A 13642-nucleotide genomic window follows, 5' to 3' on the forward strand; every position below is an offset into this window, starting at 1 on the left:
GTCCTCTTCCTCCTCTCTGGGGCAAGAAGATACTTTGTTGCCCTCAAGGGTTATGGGCAGCAGGCAATGCATCTCTCCAGACAGCTAATCACACGTGAAGATGTCAAAATCCACAACTTAGACTACTGTATCCTGCACCTACATCACAGAGCTGGGGAAAGCACCTTCTAAAGAGAAGGGAATAAAGGCAAAAATATAGAAAAAAACCCATGACAGTAAAATGCAAAGAAACCTATTCTATATTTGAAGAATACCTTTTAATCTAACATGAAGTCTTAACATTAATCACAGCAACTGTGATTAAAACACAGAATGGTCTGATATGAGTATGAGATACAGTGTAAGGCCAGAGTTACATTACTCATGAAATTAGTTACCTAAGAGTACATAGTTCTGCATATTAGTAAAATTACAAATGGCTTCTCTGAACGTTAGGGACAATTTCTGAAATTACGTTTTATGTAAAATTTTGGTAAGCATATCAAAGTTTGGTCGAGAAAAATGTGCAGAGAGACTGAAGAAAACACTTTATAATACTTTGTACTATAAAAGAGACAAATTATATGGTCAGATAAAGAAGATTTATTATCAACATAGGCTTAACATTGTCAAATGCAGTTTGGAAGACTAAGACAGGAGAGGAGTCTCATTCTTATGAAGTGAACATTTCATGAGGAACCGTTTGTTGTTGTTTTTTTAAAGAATTCCAGGCATTCAGCATTTCATATTGGAAAAGGTATTTTGAGTGTGCGTTCTTCCTGAATCACGTGAAAACTCTCCTGTGAAGGCAGTAAACGATACTCCTGTGGATGAAGTCCTTCTTTTAGCTTTGCTAGCTTGGTCTGTAGATTGTCAACCTTGAGTTTAAAATAAAACAAAAAAATAGAGATTGGATATATAATTACATACAATTTTGAGTAGAATGGACTGCTCATGTCTAATGGGCTGCTTTTTCCTGGTCCTTTTGCAGCCTCCATTTGTATGTATACGAAGCTATACACCTATGACAGCTGAAGCGCACACCTAGGAGGACTGGTGCATCAGTGTTAGTTGTGCAAGCATAAGAATGTGCTGGATTTACATTGCCAGTTCCATGCAAATGATAGCATTTACGTAAGTATGTCTTTTAAAGTAGCTGAAATGGACACAGGTTTTTTTCTCCCGTTAGTGCAAACATATGCATAGGTCATTTTGTAGGAATGCCAGAAGCTATAGATGAAAAAAGGGCTGGTAAGATTAAAGCTCAAGCTCTTAAGTTTGGAAACAGATTTTGAAAGTAGTAAGCATTAAATACTCGTACTGCTACTCTTATTAGTAATAAACATATTTGTAGATATTCTGCACACTGGTACGTAAGTGTACTTTTTTACCAGAAAAGACTCATATTCATCGACTTATTTCAATAAATTGTAATAAATCTTGAAAGTTGATGAAAATTCATTATAGCTTTTACAAGTCTTCATGAAAATAATTTGCTCTTTAGAAATCCAGAGATATCGAAACACTATTTCTTTTGCTATTCAGTATGCTATGAATATTAGAGAGTATAGTTAAATTAAAAGTGTAACAACCATGCAGATTTCAGAAAAGCGTAAGATCATCAATTAAAGCTTATGCATGTATTTAATACATAAGAAGTTCACAGCAAAGTCCATGAGTAGATCTTTGCAGGCTCTGGCTCCTGACAGCCCATTCCATATATCTTTTTTTATAAGAATTAAAAAAGAAAAAGCAAAATATAGGAAAAAAGAAAAAGCAAAATATAGGCTAATACATCTTTCTATGAAGAATGAGGGGTGAGGAAGGATTTAGGAGTGATGGCAGAAAGTGTGCAGTAGCAACATTCAAACGCGGCGGCAAACTTTGACCTCCCTCTGAGCCACTGTTTTCACCCTTTGAAGCATGCACCCTGCAAAACACGCTCCTTCATGCCAGCACCAGGCACCACACATTAATGGCACGCTGTGAAGCCAGAATCCACTCAGATTAGCTGAGTGAACTCAAGCTCCTCAAATCCCACACTTCCTTATTTGCCATCCAATGATGTGTTCCTTTTGGGGTGGTAATTACCACTTTCAAAATACTAGCAAGCCATCATAGGCAGAGCAGTTCCCCTGCTCTGCAAGGCTCTCAACTGTGAGTACACAACAGTTTTTGTAGGCATCTTTGACGTTGCCACTAACCAAGTGACATTTTGCAAGCCAACCACCCTGCTACTGAACACCACCTTCTGTGGTTTTGACAGGAGCAACACCATTATCTATCCTGTTTGCTACCACACCAATGGAAGAATAAGGACAAGAACAAAGACGAGAAAGAAAACAGTAAAACCAATGAGCTACTTCTGCAAGAGCTTCTCCTAGGGCAACTCTGAGCAGTGATCTGGGGGGAGGACTCCAGGGTGGAAGAGGAACAGGCAGCTGTGGCTGCAGAGCTTTAAGATGGAAAGGGGCTTTCCCCTGGAGATCTGTTCAAAGCTTATTCCTGAGCAGTTTTTGAACAAGAAAAAAATCTACCAATTCAGAAAGAGGAGCATATTTCCACATGGAAATTTGCCTGCTCAGATTTTTATTAAAAATAGCGTGGTAAAACAGATTACGGCTGATTTGTAGGGGTGCAACTCATAACACAGCAGTGGGCTCCAAAGCTCACCAGTCTTCAGGAGATAACTGGTAGCACGGCACGTACGAGACTCCTTAATCAGCAAGCCAGTTGATAAAGCTGGCATTTTTACTATTTGCCAGGCAACTCTAAGTAAAAATAGCAATGGAAATTTCTCCAAGACCTCGTTAGCCACTGCGGCAAGTCTACCAAAACTCACTCCTTCTTCTCTGTAATCAAAAAACTAGCTCCCATTGCTACTGCTATGGACAACTGTGATACTTGCTTCTCCATTGACCTGGAAAATCCTGTTTTGCTAACAACTATTGCAGCGGAAGAAACCATTTATTAGGGATACTGATTAAAAGAACAGTATCTCCTAGGGAGCGTCAAGACTCTTGAATGTATATTTGGGAAACTGAAAGGCAGATTGCTAATGAAAACAATAAAGGCAAGCAAGCCCATCTTGAATTGTAACCATGTGCCAGCTCCAAGCTGCCCAAGACCTGGGAGAGCAGAGAGAATGCTCCCAGAGGGCTTGGAGCCCAGTCAGGATATAACCCACCCCTAAGCAGTCCACTCCTAAATACCAGTTTCTGGATATGTTGTCATACATGATTTTTGTACCTACCTGGAGGAACGAACTCAATTTTGGGAGTGTGTAGTTTGCATTTTCCTGTGCGTAACATTGTGGAATGTGAGGGACGCGGGTAATTTTAGAACAGTGTCATGATTTCCTGGCATACAGACAGAGTTTTTGCACTATGTATGACTTGTTTGCCCTGTTATGTGTAGTATGGAGGCTGTGCTTTCAGTGCATTAGATCATTTTGGTTTCGAGGCCACAGACACTTTGAATAAAAACAGGATTTATTTTTACTGAAAGTACAGAGACTGTAAAGTGGTACAAACACTGCAAAAATGAGGCTTTGAAATCCACAGTCTTTATATTATCATTTTACACAGCTTTAGTTTTGTATATTTTTCTAATATTTCTACTGAGCAACTGATGAATTCTCAGGACCTGAATCCCATACTTATGGTGAAAGGCTCAAATGCAGATGACTCCCAGCAGGCACAATTTCATTACCATGTGAGAGGGAGTTGGAATGGGGCTGTCTTTTGATGAACTGCTGCTCCTTTGGAGTACGTAAACTGTTTTGGAGCCTTTCATATTCCCTGTGCATTGTAAAAGGAGTTTATTATTGCCACCATGTAATTCCTTACCGGGAAAAGGCTTTGCCAAATTTAGTACCAGTGATACTACCTCTGCGCATTAACGATTTCTTGCTCAGCTAGAACGCACATAAGTATACAATGCACTACGTCATTTAGAAGAACTATATAGGACATTTGTACTTGCTCTGCCCTCAGTAAACATATTTCTAAAATAAGGTTTGCTTTTTTCAGTCTGACAAAATCATCACTTGGGCACATTACATAAAGAGAATTGAATCACCATTTCAATCTCATGGAAGCTCAGTCAGCATCTAGCCATCTCATACAGACTTGAATCAAAAATCTGTTTAGACTCTTTAGGCAAAACTAACTTTGAGCTGAGTGACTTTATTATCCACAGAGAATTTATAAAAACAAATTAAATGCAAAACAGGGACTCGATTTATTGCAAAATACAGAATTTGTTTTTGGCTTTCTATGCACTTTGGTGGGAAACTGAAGTCAAGACAAGTAATTCCTAATAATGTTGCAATAAGCAAATAAATTTTACAACTATATTAACTTTAATGACATCTCTCTATTTTTTCCCCCATCATGATACTTAATTACATCTCAAGGTATAGATTTATGAGTCCTTCTTCCAATAGTAAAAGATAATTTTGAATTTCAACTTTTTGCTGTATTAACCACTTGCACTGAACGGCTTCTACAGCACATGATAAAAATCAACATCCCTGTCTGCTGAGTTTTATGTTAATCTTTGGCAATCTCTTGTGCTTTTCCTGGTTTGTGCCTTCTAATTTGCTCAGAGTTTCAGTTTTCCTTTTGAAAGACTCAAAACACTACAGAAGTTTGTGTGTTTATATATGTGCATGTGTATATATGTACACATACATAAAGACGCACACAATTTTAGCACAAACAAAGACAAAATGTTTTATTTTTAACAGAAATTATTTGCTCCTTGCTATTTTTGTGAAACTAAGGAAGTGTGAAATTAATCGCTGTCAATAAGCACAGACCACTGTGTTTTATTGTATCTCCCAAGAAGACAAGATACTCACTCTGTCAATGTCTTGTTTTGCTTTCTTCATTTCCTCTTGAGGTGCTCCTTTTAATTTTTCTTTTCTTGCTTTCATCATTTGGGTGTGCTGTTTGATAGGTTGTTTCAGTTTCTTTTCTCTGGAGGCTCTAAGCATGACAGAAATAGCGTTTCAGTGCCTTTGTATTCATTGACCCTTCTATTCCAGTTTGAAGTATTCAACACATTTCTGCCGAAACATATAAATACAGACGTGGAGAACAAAAGCAAAAAACTACCTATCCATGTACGTTGCTGCTTTGGCCTTTAATTAATACGCACTTTGTGGTGCATGCACTACATGATGGTCTGCACTATTGGGATCACACAGTGTATTTGTCATCAAACTCTTGCCTCATTCAGTGCATAAACTAGATGGTCTCTGGGGAGAAGTCAGAGTTGTGGTGGAGCAGACTCTTTTGTGCTGGCCCTTTGCATAACTGCTGTGGAAGTTGGAAGGCTTTCAGTGAACAAGGAATGAAAAAGGAAAAAAAAGGAAAAGGCCTATGTTTAAGGAAGCTGAATGAGGTCCTGTAATTCAAAAGACGTAAGAGTAGAGGAAACACTGACAGGGAGTTTAAAGTACCCTGTAAGTAAAACTTACTGAAATGCAGTGGAAGGCAAGCTAACAGAACAAGAATTTGAAAGAGGCAACTGAAGTGTGCCCAATGTGAGTGGCTGAGCAATCCACAGCACACGCAAAGCACGTTTCAAAGGTCCTACCTGCAAATTTAAAACCATGTTGGGACAGCTGGAATGCGAAAAGCGCACTACAGAGCAGTCTTTTTCTAGAGATCCTTACGCAGGTACGAAAGCCAATAGAAGAACAGGACTGAAATATCCCGACTACTAAATAAATACATCGACTGTACTCTTACTTTTTTTTGCTCATCAGGCCTGACTGAATGAATGCTGTGAAAGGCCATAGCTACGGTATCTGTAACCATTGCTCTTCCACATTACAAGACAGTATAATATAGTGCATTCATACTAAAAGGTGGTTAAAATTTTCCTTGATTTACAGACATCTGCTTAGTAGTTATGCCCTGGAAAATTATCCAGTGGAAGGATGGTGGTATATGCATCAACTGTGATACGCTTGCACCAGTAGTCAAGTTAATCCTCGGATAAAGATATACTCGTTTTTAGAAGTGCAAAATACAGTGCAAAACCAACACATCTTGCAATTAGAAAAACAAACAGAATGTCCCAAACTTCCCCCAAATAAGTTAAAACAAAAACCAACCAAACAAAAAAGAAACCTGACTCCAAAAATAGGGTCATTTAAAAATTGGGACTTGCTCATATTTCTCCGCTCACTTCAGGTCTTTTAAAACTTCATAAAGAAGAATTACGTCAAGTTATTTTCTATCCCAGGTGACAGACTACAGCAATTGAGATAAGTATGTAAATTTTTAATCTAAGATGAGTCTTTTATGGTTAAGTCATCAATCAGCTGAGATCTGTTTAGTTGATTTGGCAAAAAGTAAGGACTAGAGATACTCAAATTCTAGCCAGCTCTCTGGCTCACACTCACTGTATTAAGATGATATAGAGACACTATAAAACAATAATTGTTTTAACTGCATGTTTCCTCTCTTGGTATTGCATTGTAAACGAAGGATCAAATGAATACATTTCAGGTGCAAATCCTGAAATGCCAGTGATTACCTTTAAACAAATACCACTTTTTTTTAGAAGCTCAGAATTAACTTTTTCTCTTTCAGTCACCATGTTTATTTATTAGGATGCAGATTTTTTTACTTTACCGGAGAGCAAAAAAAGAAATGAGCACTTTCATGCTTTCATGATAACAAAAATAAATGGACGCCATCCACAGTGTTATGTAAGAACAGTTTATAGTTTTCTCTACTTGACACTAACCTTGTAGCTTCACTTTTTACATTCAACAATCTTTGTTCACTTTTTTCAGGTATACTGTCCTTCTGTTTCTCAGCTCCATCTTTCATGGCACAGTAACTGATGTTATCCATAGCATATGGTGCATTTTCTGATATCTACAACATAATAAAATATTAACACACAATATGGAAAGGCATCATCAATTAAAAACTGGTCTCATACAGAGATAAAAATAGTCCATGAAAAGCTATTTTTCTTTGAACTCGTGGCTAGTGATCAGTGACTGTTGGGCAAGTGTTCGTTTTTTAAAGGGAGCAAACACTTCCGATTGGTGTTTGGCTGCTAATCATTTCAGACACGGCACAGGCAATGATGTCCTTTGGGTAGTCAGTAGTAACCTACGCTGAACATGACACAGTGCAGAAGAACGCTCTGGGGGCATACTACTATGCGACACTTTCCATATATTTTCCCACTTGTAATGCAGCATGAATATGCTTCAGTTTCTGTAAGGGGGTTTAATACAGTGTTCAGTTATTCAAAAAACAAAGCTGTGAGAAGGCAAGGTTAGTCTGAACACCTTTTTTTGGAGTACTGTCTCTATGGCAAAGAAAATAATTACAGAGTAGTATTCAAATGCACAACGAGCATGTAAGAACGGAGCTCTCATCGACAATGAGCTCTCACTGCCTAACCTCTATATCATTCAAAATAGGATATATAATTTTTCCAGGAAATAAAATACTTTATCTCTCAATGTCTTCCACAGATTTGACCTGTCTATATAGAATGGTTAATTTTAAAGCTAAGCCAGGCTACAGATAAACCTGGTAAAACAATTCAATAACTGACTAATATGATCTATCTTTTAAAAAGTGCATCAAGTAACAAAGGCTGAAATAAGCTTACAGAACAACATTTCAGTTCTAATGCAATTTTGGTAGGACCCCATTCATTCAGGAGGGTTAGCATCCACAGCAGTCTCATTGGGGCTAACGACAGTCTTCACTACCATCTTTGAATACCTATGTGATGCTATGATTTAAAAATAAAAGAACCTTCAGATATGACATTGGTTTTTACTTGTTGTTGTGGTTGTTTTTTTAAAGTCCTTGTCCCCTCCAAACAAAACAGATAGACCAAAATAAATCTCCTCTAACCTGTGAATAATCGCTTTAGGGAAGAAATCACTGACATTCAGTGGGACCGTTTCAGATAAAAGCAGATTTACTGTAAACATATCTTCTAATGAAGGCCTTTTGAATCATCTAGGTCGAGTTTTTTATTTTCATACAGGACGCTCATTGTAACAGATAAAGGAAAACACAACTCCTGCTTTTAAGTTATTTCATGTTTTTCTTGGAAAGTTACTTCTGTTCTTAAAATCGCTGGCATTTTGACAAGGACTAGGTGCTTCACTAACAGAAAGTGAGAAATGTAAGATCACCTTTTTGTTATTAAATGAAAAGGATGATGGCAAACATTTTAAACATTATAAACACATCCATTGGGGTATTGTACACTTACGTTTTGGTTTAGCTAGACTACAAATATAAGATTAGAAAAATAATGATGCTCTGAAGGCCTATTAGAGTTGCACAATGACTGCTATGCTTAAAGTCATAGTCCTGTAACTGAATTCCGCATCGTGTACTCTTATATTTCTATTGCCTTCAATTAAGTTATAACGTTCATACCTGAAATGTGATATTTTGTATTTACTCACAAAAGCCTTATTTCCCCAAGATCTTGAGGAAAAAACAGACACATAATCCAAGCCTGTTTAAATTATTTAAGTTCAGATTATTGCTGAGGCTTTTCAAAAACTCATAAAATGAGAATCTTAAAAATACTAAATTACTTAATAATTTTTAATTTGAAATAATAATTTTTAATTTTGCTTTATTGGTAATATTTTACTTATTTTAATGCTTTAATTTAAAATATTTAAGTATTAAATAACTCTAATGGTATTCTTACCCACATTATATCTGATGGCCAATCAATTTTATTAAGGTCCAGGACTGTCCAAGACCATGTTTCTTCATACACTTCTCTCCCCCTGGCTCACACTTCTTCTTTCTTTGCGCTGCTGGAAGTCTCTCTTCTACGTGTCCAGCATCTGTGAGATTCACCTCCGGCATCTCTGAGATTCACCGGTGGGGCTAGAAAGGTCCCACGTTTGTCAGGAGAGAGCAGGGAGCTCACTGCCTGCTGCCCACGGCCAGTGCAAAACACACCCGAAGCCGACCAGGCAGAGGAACATGAACAGCATGTGACACTTCCCCCAAATTTTGCTACGTGATCTGGTATTTCTTCGGGAAGAAGGATGGACAGATGGCATAGGATGACTGTACTGGTTGGGACGTAAACGGCTGCCTTCGCATACCCTCTGCCACGCGCTCTTCCTTCCCGCAGCACAAGGAACTCCCTTTGGATAAACTAATTCTCCCTTCTCTACGCACAGAACTGCTGAAAGTTCAATTCCTGATTAAATTAGGAGCCCAAAGTTTTTTGCAAGATTTTAGTAAGTTTTACAAGTTCCTGAGAGGAAATTGGATGATGTGGACACCTACCAGTCCCTTCCAGAATGGCGGATGCTACGCTGGTCTATACAGTCCATCCCTCTCCAGGACTTTACCACACATTTTAGCTAAATTAAACACATACTTGCGCAGTTCAGGAGTTTGAGAAGAGCTTAGCAAACAGACCTCAGGATGTCAGGACATTGTACACAGCTTGGTTTTGATCACTTCAAAACTGTTCCAGAGAAAACCTATCGCTGTTTTAGAGGAAATGTATAGTGAGGAGAAGACTTAAGTGATAGGCAAGACATGCTATGCAGCAACGTCTGGCCTGCAGATTTGCTGGTGGAGTACCGAGTTTCCTGTATGACAGCATGTTAATTAGATAGGTCAGGAATCAGTAGGAAGAATATGTTGAATTTTACCCCTAGCAGACACACAGAATAGCTACGCAAGTCTATAAAGGTGGGGTAAGCAGGACAGCACAGGGCAGTTTAGCATTAACGTATCTACAAATTTCCCAAAATTTTAGAACGTATAGTTTCAAATCTAGAATACTGCATGAATAGCAATTGTAATTGGCAACATATTCCATATTTTCAAGTTTTACCCTATCCGAATTTTTCCAGTGTAGAAATTCGTTTACCTTTTCTTAAAGCCAAAGGAAGTATTTGCTTGATCTCTTATTACTACAGAACAGGAAAATGACTTTCACCTGCAACCGCAGTATAACATGTTTAGCAGCCCACAGCAGAGACCTGCGCTAATGACAGATGTAGCTGCAACTCAGCACTGTATCTGAGCTTCGAGAACATGGTTCAGTGGCATGGAATTGTATCTTGAGTTATGAAAGAAGTTATAAACTTGACCACCACAATCTATTCTTTATAAGTGCCATCACTTCTGGAATTGCCAAAGCAAAAACTTCATCAACATGGCAGCACAGTCCTTGGGAATTATGTGGACTGGTAAGCAGAAATAACTGGAGAGGCTTTGGCAGTATTTCTTCCATTTTACTAAAATATAGATTCAATTTTGTGGAAATGTGTCAGTTACGAAATGTGTTCTTGGGAAGGTGTATTTACTGGTTTTGCTCACTTACTGGCTGTGTGCACATAGTGGCAACACCTGTATCTCCACCCTTTGACTGCAATGAGAGTAACAGATCACCAGAGCCTGAAGAAAGGGAGGCCAAATGTGTTTTTTCTAATTATGTTAGCAAAGTTTTGGAAGGAAAAGTAGGTAGGAAAATAGAGCCAACTGGTAAGAGAATACAGTAATTCTAGGGAAGAGGGATGGCAGAAGCTCAAAATAGCTGAAACTTTGTATTTCAGTTATGCAACAAGGAAGGGCGGCTTCAACTACCTCCTCTGCCTCCATCAAAAAAGTATGCGGAGCCTCGGCCTTACATACTTCTGCCAGATGTCCTTACCACGGGGTTGCATAACCTCACTTTCTCTCTCTTTAAATGAGGGGATATTCAATTATTTCTAGAACACAGCTCTAATAAGAAATATTGATAGATACTGACTCAATAACCTTGATGGAATGATTTGGGTGGAAGAGCTAAGTCAAAGCCCCACCTCCAAATTAGATTTCTCACATTCCAAGGAAAAGGTCCCTAACACTTGCTTGTAGACTTAGGCCCTTCCCTCACAATTTTCTTGTAAAACTCAAAAAAAAAATTGGTTTTGTTCTGCAGGGTAGGACACCTTTAAAAACCACAAAAAAACTCAATAAAGCTAAATTATTTCCCAGACAACCCATCTTACCTGTGCTCCAAATTAATACATTTATAAGGATCTGCACTGGAAAAAAATGAAGTGCTTTAAAAAATGAATGAATGAATAAATGAAGTGCTTATATACCAATACATGCTGCAGTAGATTTGAAGTATTTTATAGGCACTTCATTTTTCTCAGTGGAAAACCTCACCTCCAAACTGACTTGCAACAAAACTGTAGTAATGTACAGGTTTTCCTGTTTCACTGTGCCAATTATTTTTTAAATGGTACTGCTCATGACTAAGCTTCTGTAACTATGATGCTGCTGCAAAGAAAGTCGGTCAACTAATAGAAGGAAAATGCTACAGAACAAACCATCTGCCAGAACTGTGTCACTTGTGACATTATCAAGGTGAAGAGAAAGCAGGAAAAAATGCCATGCTCATATTGATTTGACATACACACACACAATTTACACAAAATTGTTTACATTTGGGAAAATTAAGGTATGCAATGGCAACCGTAAGCAACCATTATTCACCTTTCCATGCATTACCAAAATTACTCAAAACTACTCAAAATTAGGATGATCTTAAATCTAGGACAATCCCATAGTTTTAGGAAAAATATTTAAAAATTTACAGTAAGTGTAGCTGCTTTTGTTTTGGTTTTTTTTCCCTCCATTCTAACACAAATAATTTGAAAACTAAAATAATTTTTTATTTTGTTTAGAATTTCCCCATAAATTCAAAAAAGTCATTTCTTCTGGAAATACAGTAATAAAAGGGAAAAGAAAATACAGAAATAGAATAACCTGGGATTTCTGACTAGACCAAATGAAAAGCTATTGTGAATCAGCTGCTCTTCAGTAACTTGCCATCCCCTTCCCTGCAATAAGTGCAGTATAATTTGAAGTGTAAGAGAAAGGAGGATTAGCTGCTCTGCATTTAGTGTCAAGTAAAAATTCAATTCAGAAGTTACTATCTAGTGGCTCATGACTAGTAATTCATAACTTGATGGTAAAGACGCATTGTTTTACTACATTGCAAACCTAAGACAATTGCTGAATTTTAAATCCCTAAGGAATAAAGTAATCACAAGGCAAGTAGGTCTTAACATGCAAAACAAACAGATTTACGACCAAAATCCATTCCTCTTCTTAATGTGGGTATTCAGTATTAAAACATTCCTTAAGTGTTTAAAGCAGTCCTTCAATAAACAGCCATTTTGAATCTTATTGTAAATAATGTGGGCTGTGATAGGTGTTTCTATTATGTAAAAACTCTGTATGTACAGATTCATCAACGAAAAAATGCTATTTAGTTTGGATTCATATACCAAAAAATGATTGTACGACTTCCTGTGCAGACTTTACAATAAAGTTATTCATAATAAACATTGTTTAATGCCATCTTTTCACTCATAAACGAATATTTTCTGTAACACTCACGAAATATGAAACTGCTTTTTATAAAACGACAAGAGAACAAAGATACATGCTAAACATTGGAGAAAAGATAAAACACTGTCAGTATAAAAATATGAGAATATGTTTCATACATCCGTTATTAGTCTCAAGATTTGTTAGCTATTAATGTAAGCTATATTCACAAAGGAGCTTAATGGGGCCAAAAAAATCGTTTATGGTACTGTAGTGCCCTCTCGTGTTAAATACACGTAACTACATTCAAGAACACAAGCTCACATAGCATTCATATTACTGTGTATCAGTTATATCATTTTAAGTATCTCACATTTTTCAGAAGAAAATTTGAAATTCAAAAATTTTTCTCTGACAGTGAACACATAATATTCTTCCCGTTTATATATGTATGAGAACACAGAAGAGAAAAATGAGGAATATTTAAGTGTATTGCATATCAGTGTACTTACTCCTCGTTATTTAGAATTCACTTCTTCTCTATGCTAATCAAATTTCTATCCTACTGAAGATAATTAGTCAGGTTGGCCAAAATAAGGACCTTCTTACACAGAGACAGCATGCCACATAGCTTCACCAGGATACACAGCAGGGGAAACCCAAGCAACCCGTATCTGTCAGGAAAGCTCTCGGCTGCAGCAGGAATTCAGCTCAGTTTGCAGGAAGAACACTGATGCGCAGAGCTGGCCCCTACTGCTCACACAGCACAAACACACATTTCTTCTCACACAATTTGCTTTGGGTCATGCTGCCTGTTTGAGTATCTTGACATTACACTTGATGTTGAATATTGCTATACAACAAACCAGTTTCCAGAACTGTGTTACTTATATCATCAGCTACAGTGAAGAGAAAGCAGGAAATAAGTGACACATGCTGGTTTGGTCCGTATACACAAGAAGGATATTTTTACATGGGAAAGTCAGTGCATACAATGGTAAACATAGGTAACTATTACTAATCCTATGTAATAATCAGTAAAATGAACTACTAGTGCCAGTAATGTCACTATGGTTTATTCCGTGATTTAACGATGTCAGGATTTCACCAGCGACCAGCTTTCAAGTTTGATCTTTTAAAACATACAGCTGTACTTAGTTTGCAGTCAACTCTACTTGTGCAAATAAAAACAGTACTGCAAACCTGTTCTGGCACCAGAGCAGTTCTGTTTCGCTTTTGCTTTATTTCTGTGGTAAAACTGGACAAAGACATTATCATAGACGGAAGCA

The 13642-nt window shown here is 37.4% G+C and overlaps 1 protein-coding gene across 7 annotated transcripts in view; it reads right to left on the minus strand.

The window, feature by feature from the left end:
* Positions 1–222: 222 nt before the first annotated feature.
* The window catches only part of LRRC27 (leucine rich repeat containing 27), a 39361-nt gene continuing 25941 nt past the window's right edge, over positions 223–13642 (minus strand). For 4 of the 7 annotated variants that reach the window (XM_068951337.1, XM_068951341.1, XM_068951336.1 and 1 more), the window contains 3 exons: positions 6745–6878; positions 4844–4970; positions 564–857 (listed from right to left, as the gene is read on the minus strand). In XM_068951337.1, coding sequence (XP_068807438.1) covers positions 723–857; positions 4844–4970; positions 6745–6878 — 396 coding nt within the window. In that variant the 3' untranslated portion in view covers positions 564–722. Of the gene's footprint in view, positions 858–3455; positions 3780–4843; positions 4971–6744; positions 6879–13642 lie in introns of those variants that run through there. The other 3 variants (XM_068951343.1, XM_068951340.1, XM_068951338.1) reach the window with 2 other exon arrangements.

The sequence above is a fragment of the Struthio camelus genome, chromosome 7 (genome assembly GCF_040807025.1).
Source record: "Struthio camelus isolate bStrCam1 chromosome 7, bStrCam1.hap1, whole genome shotgun sequence".
NCBI classification, from domain to species: domain Eukaryota; kingdom Metazoa; phylum Chordata; class Aves; order Struthioniformes; family Struthionidae; genus Struthio; species Struthio camelus.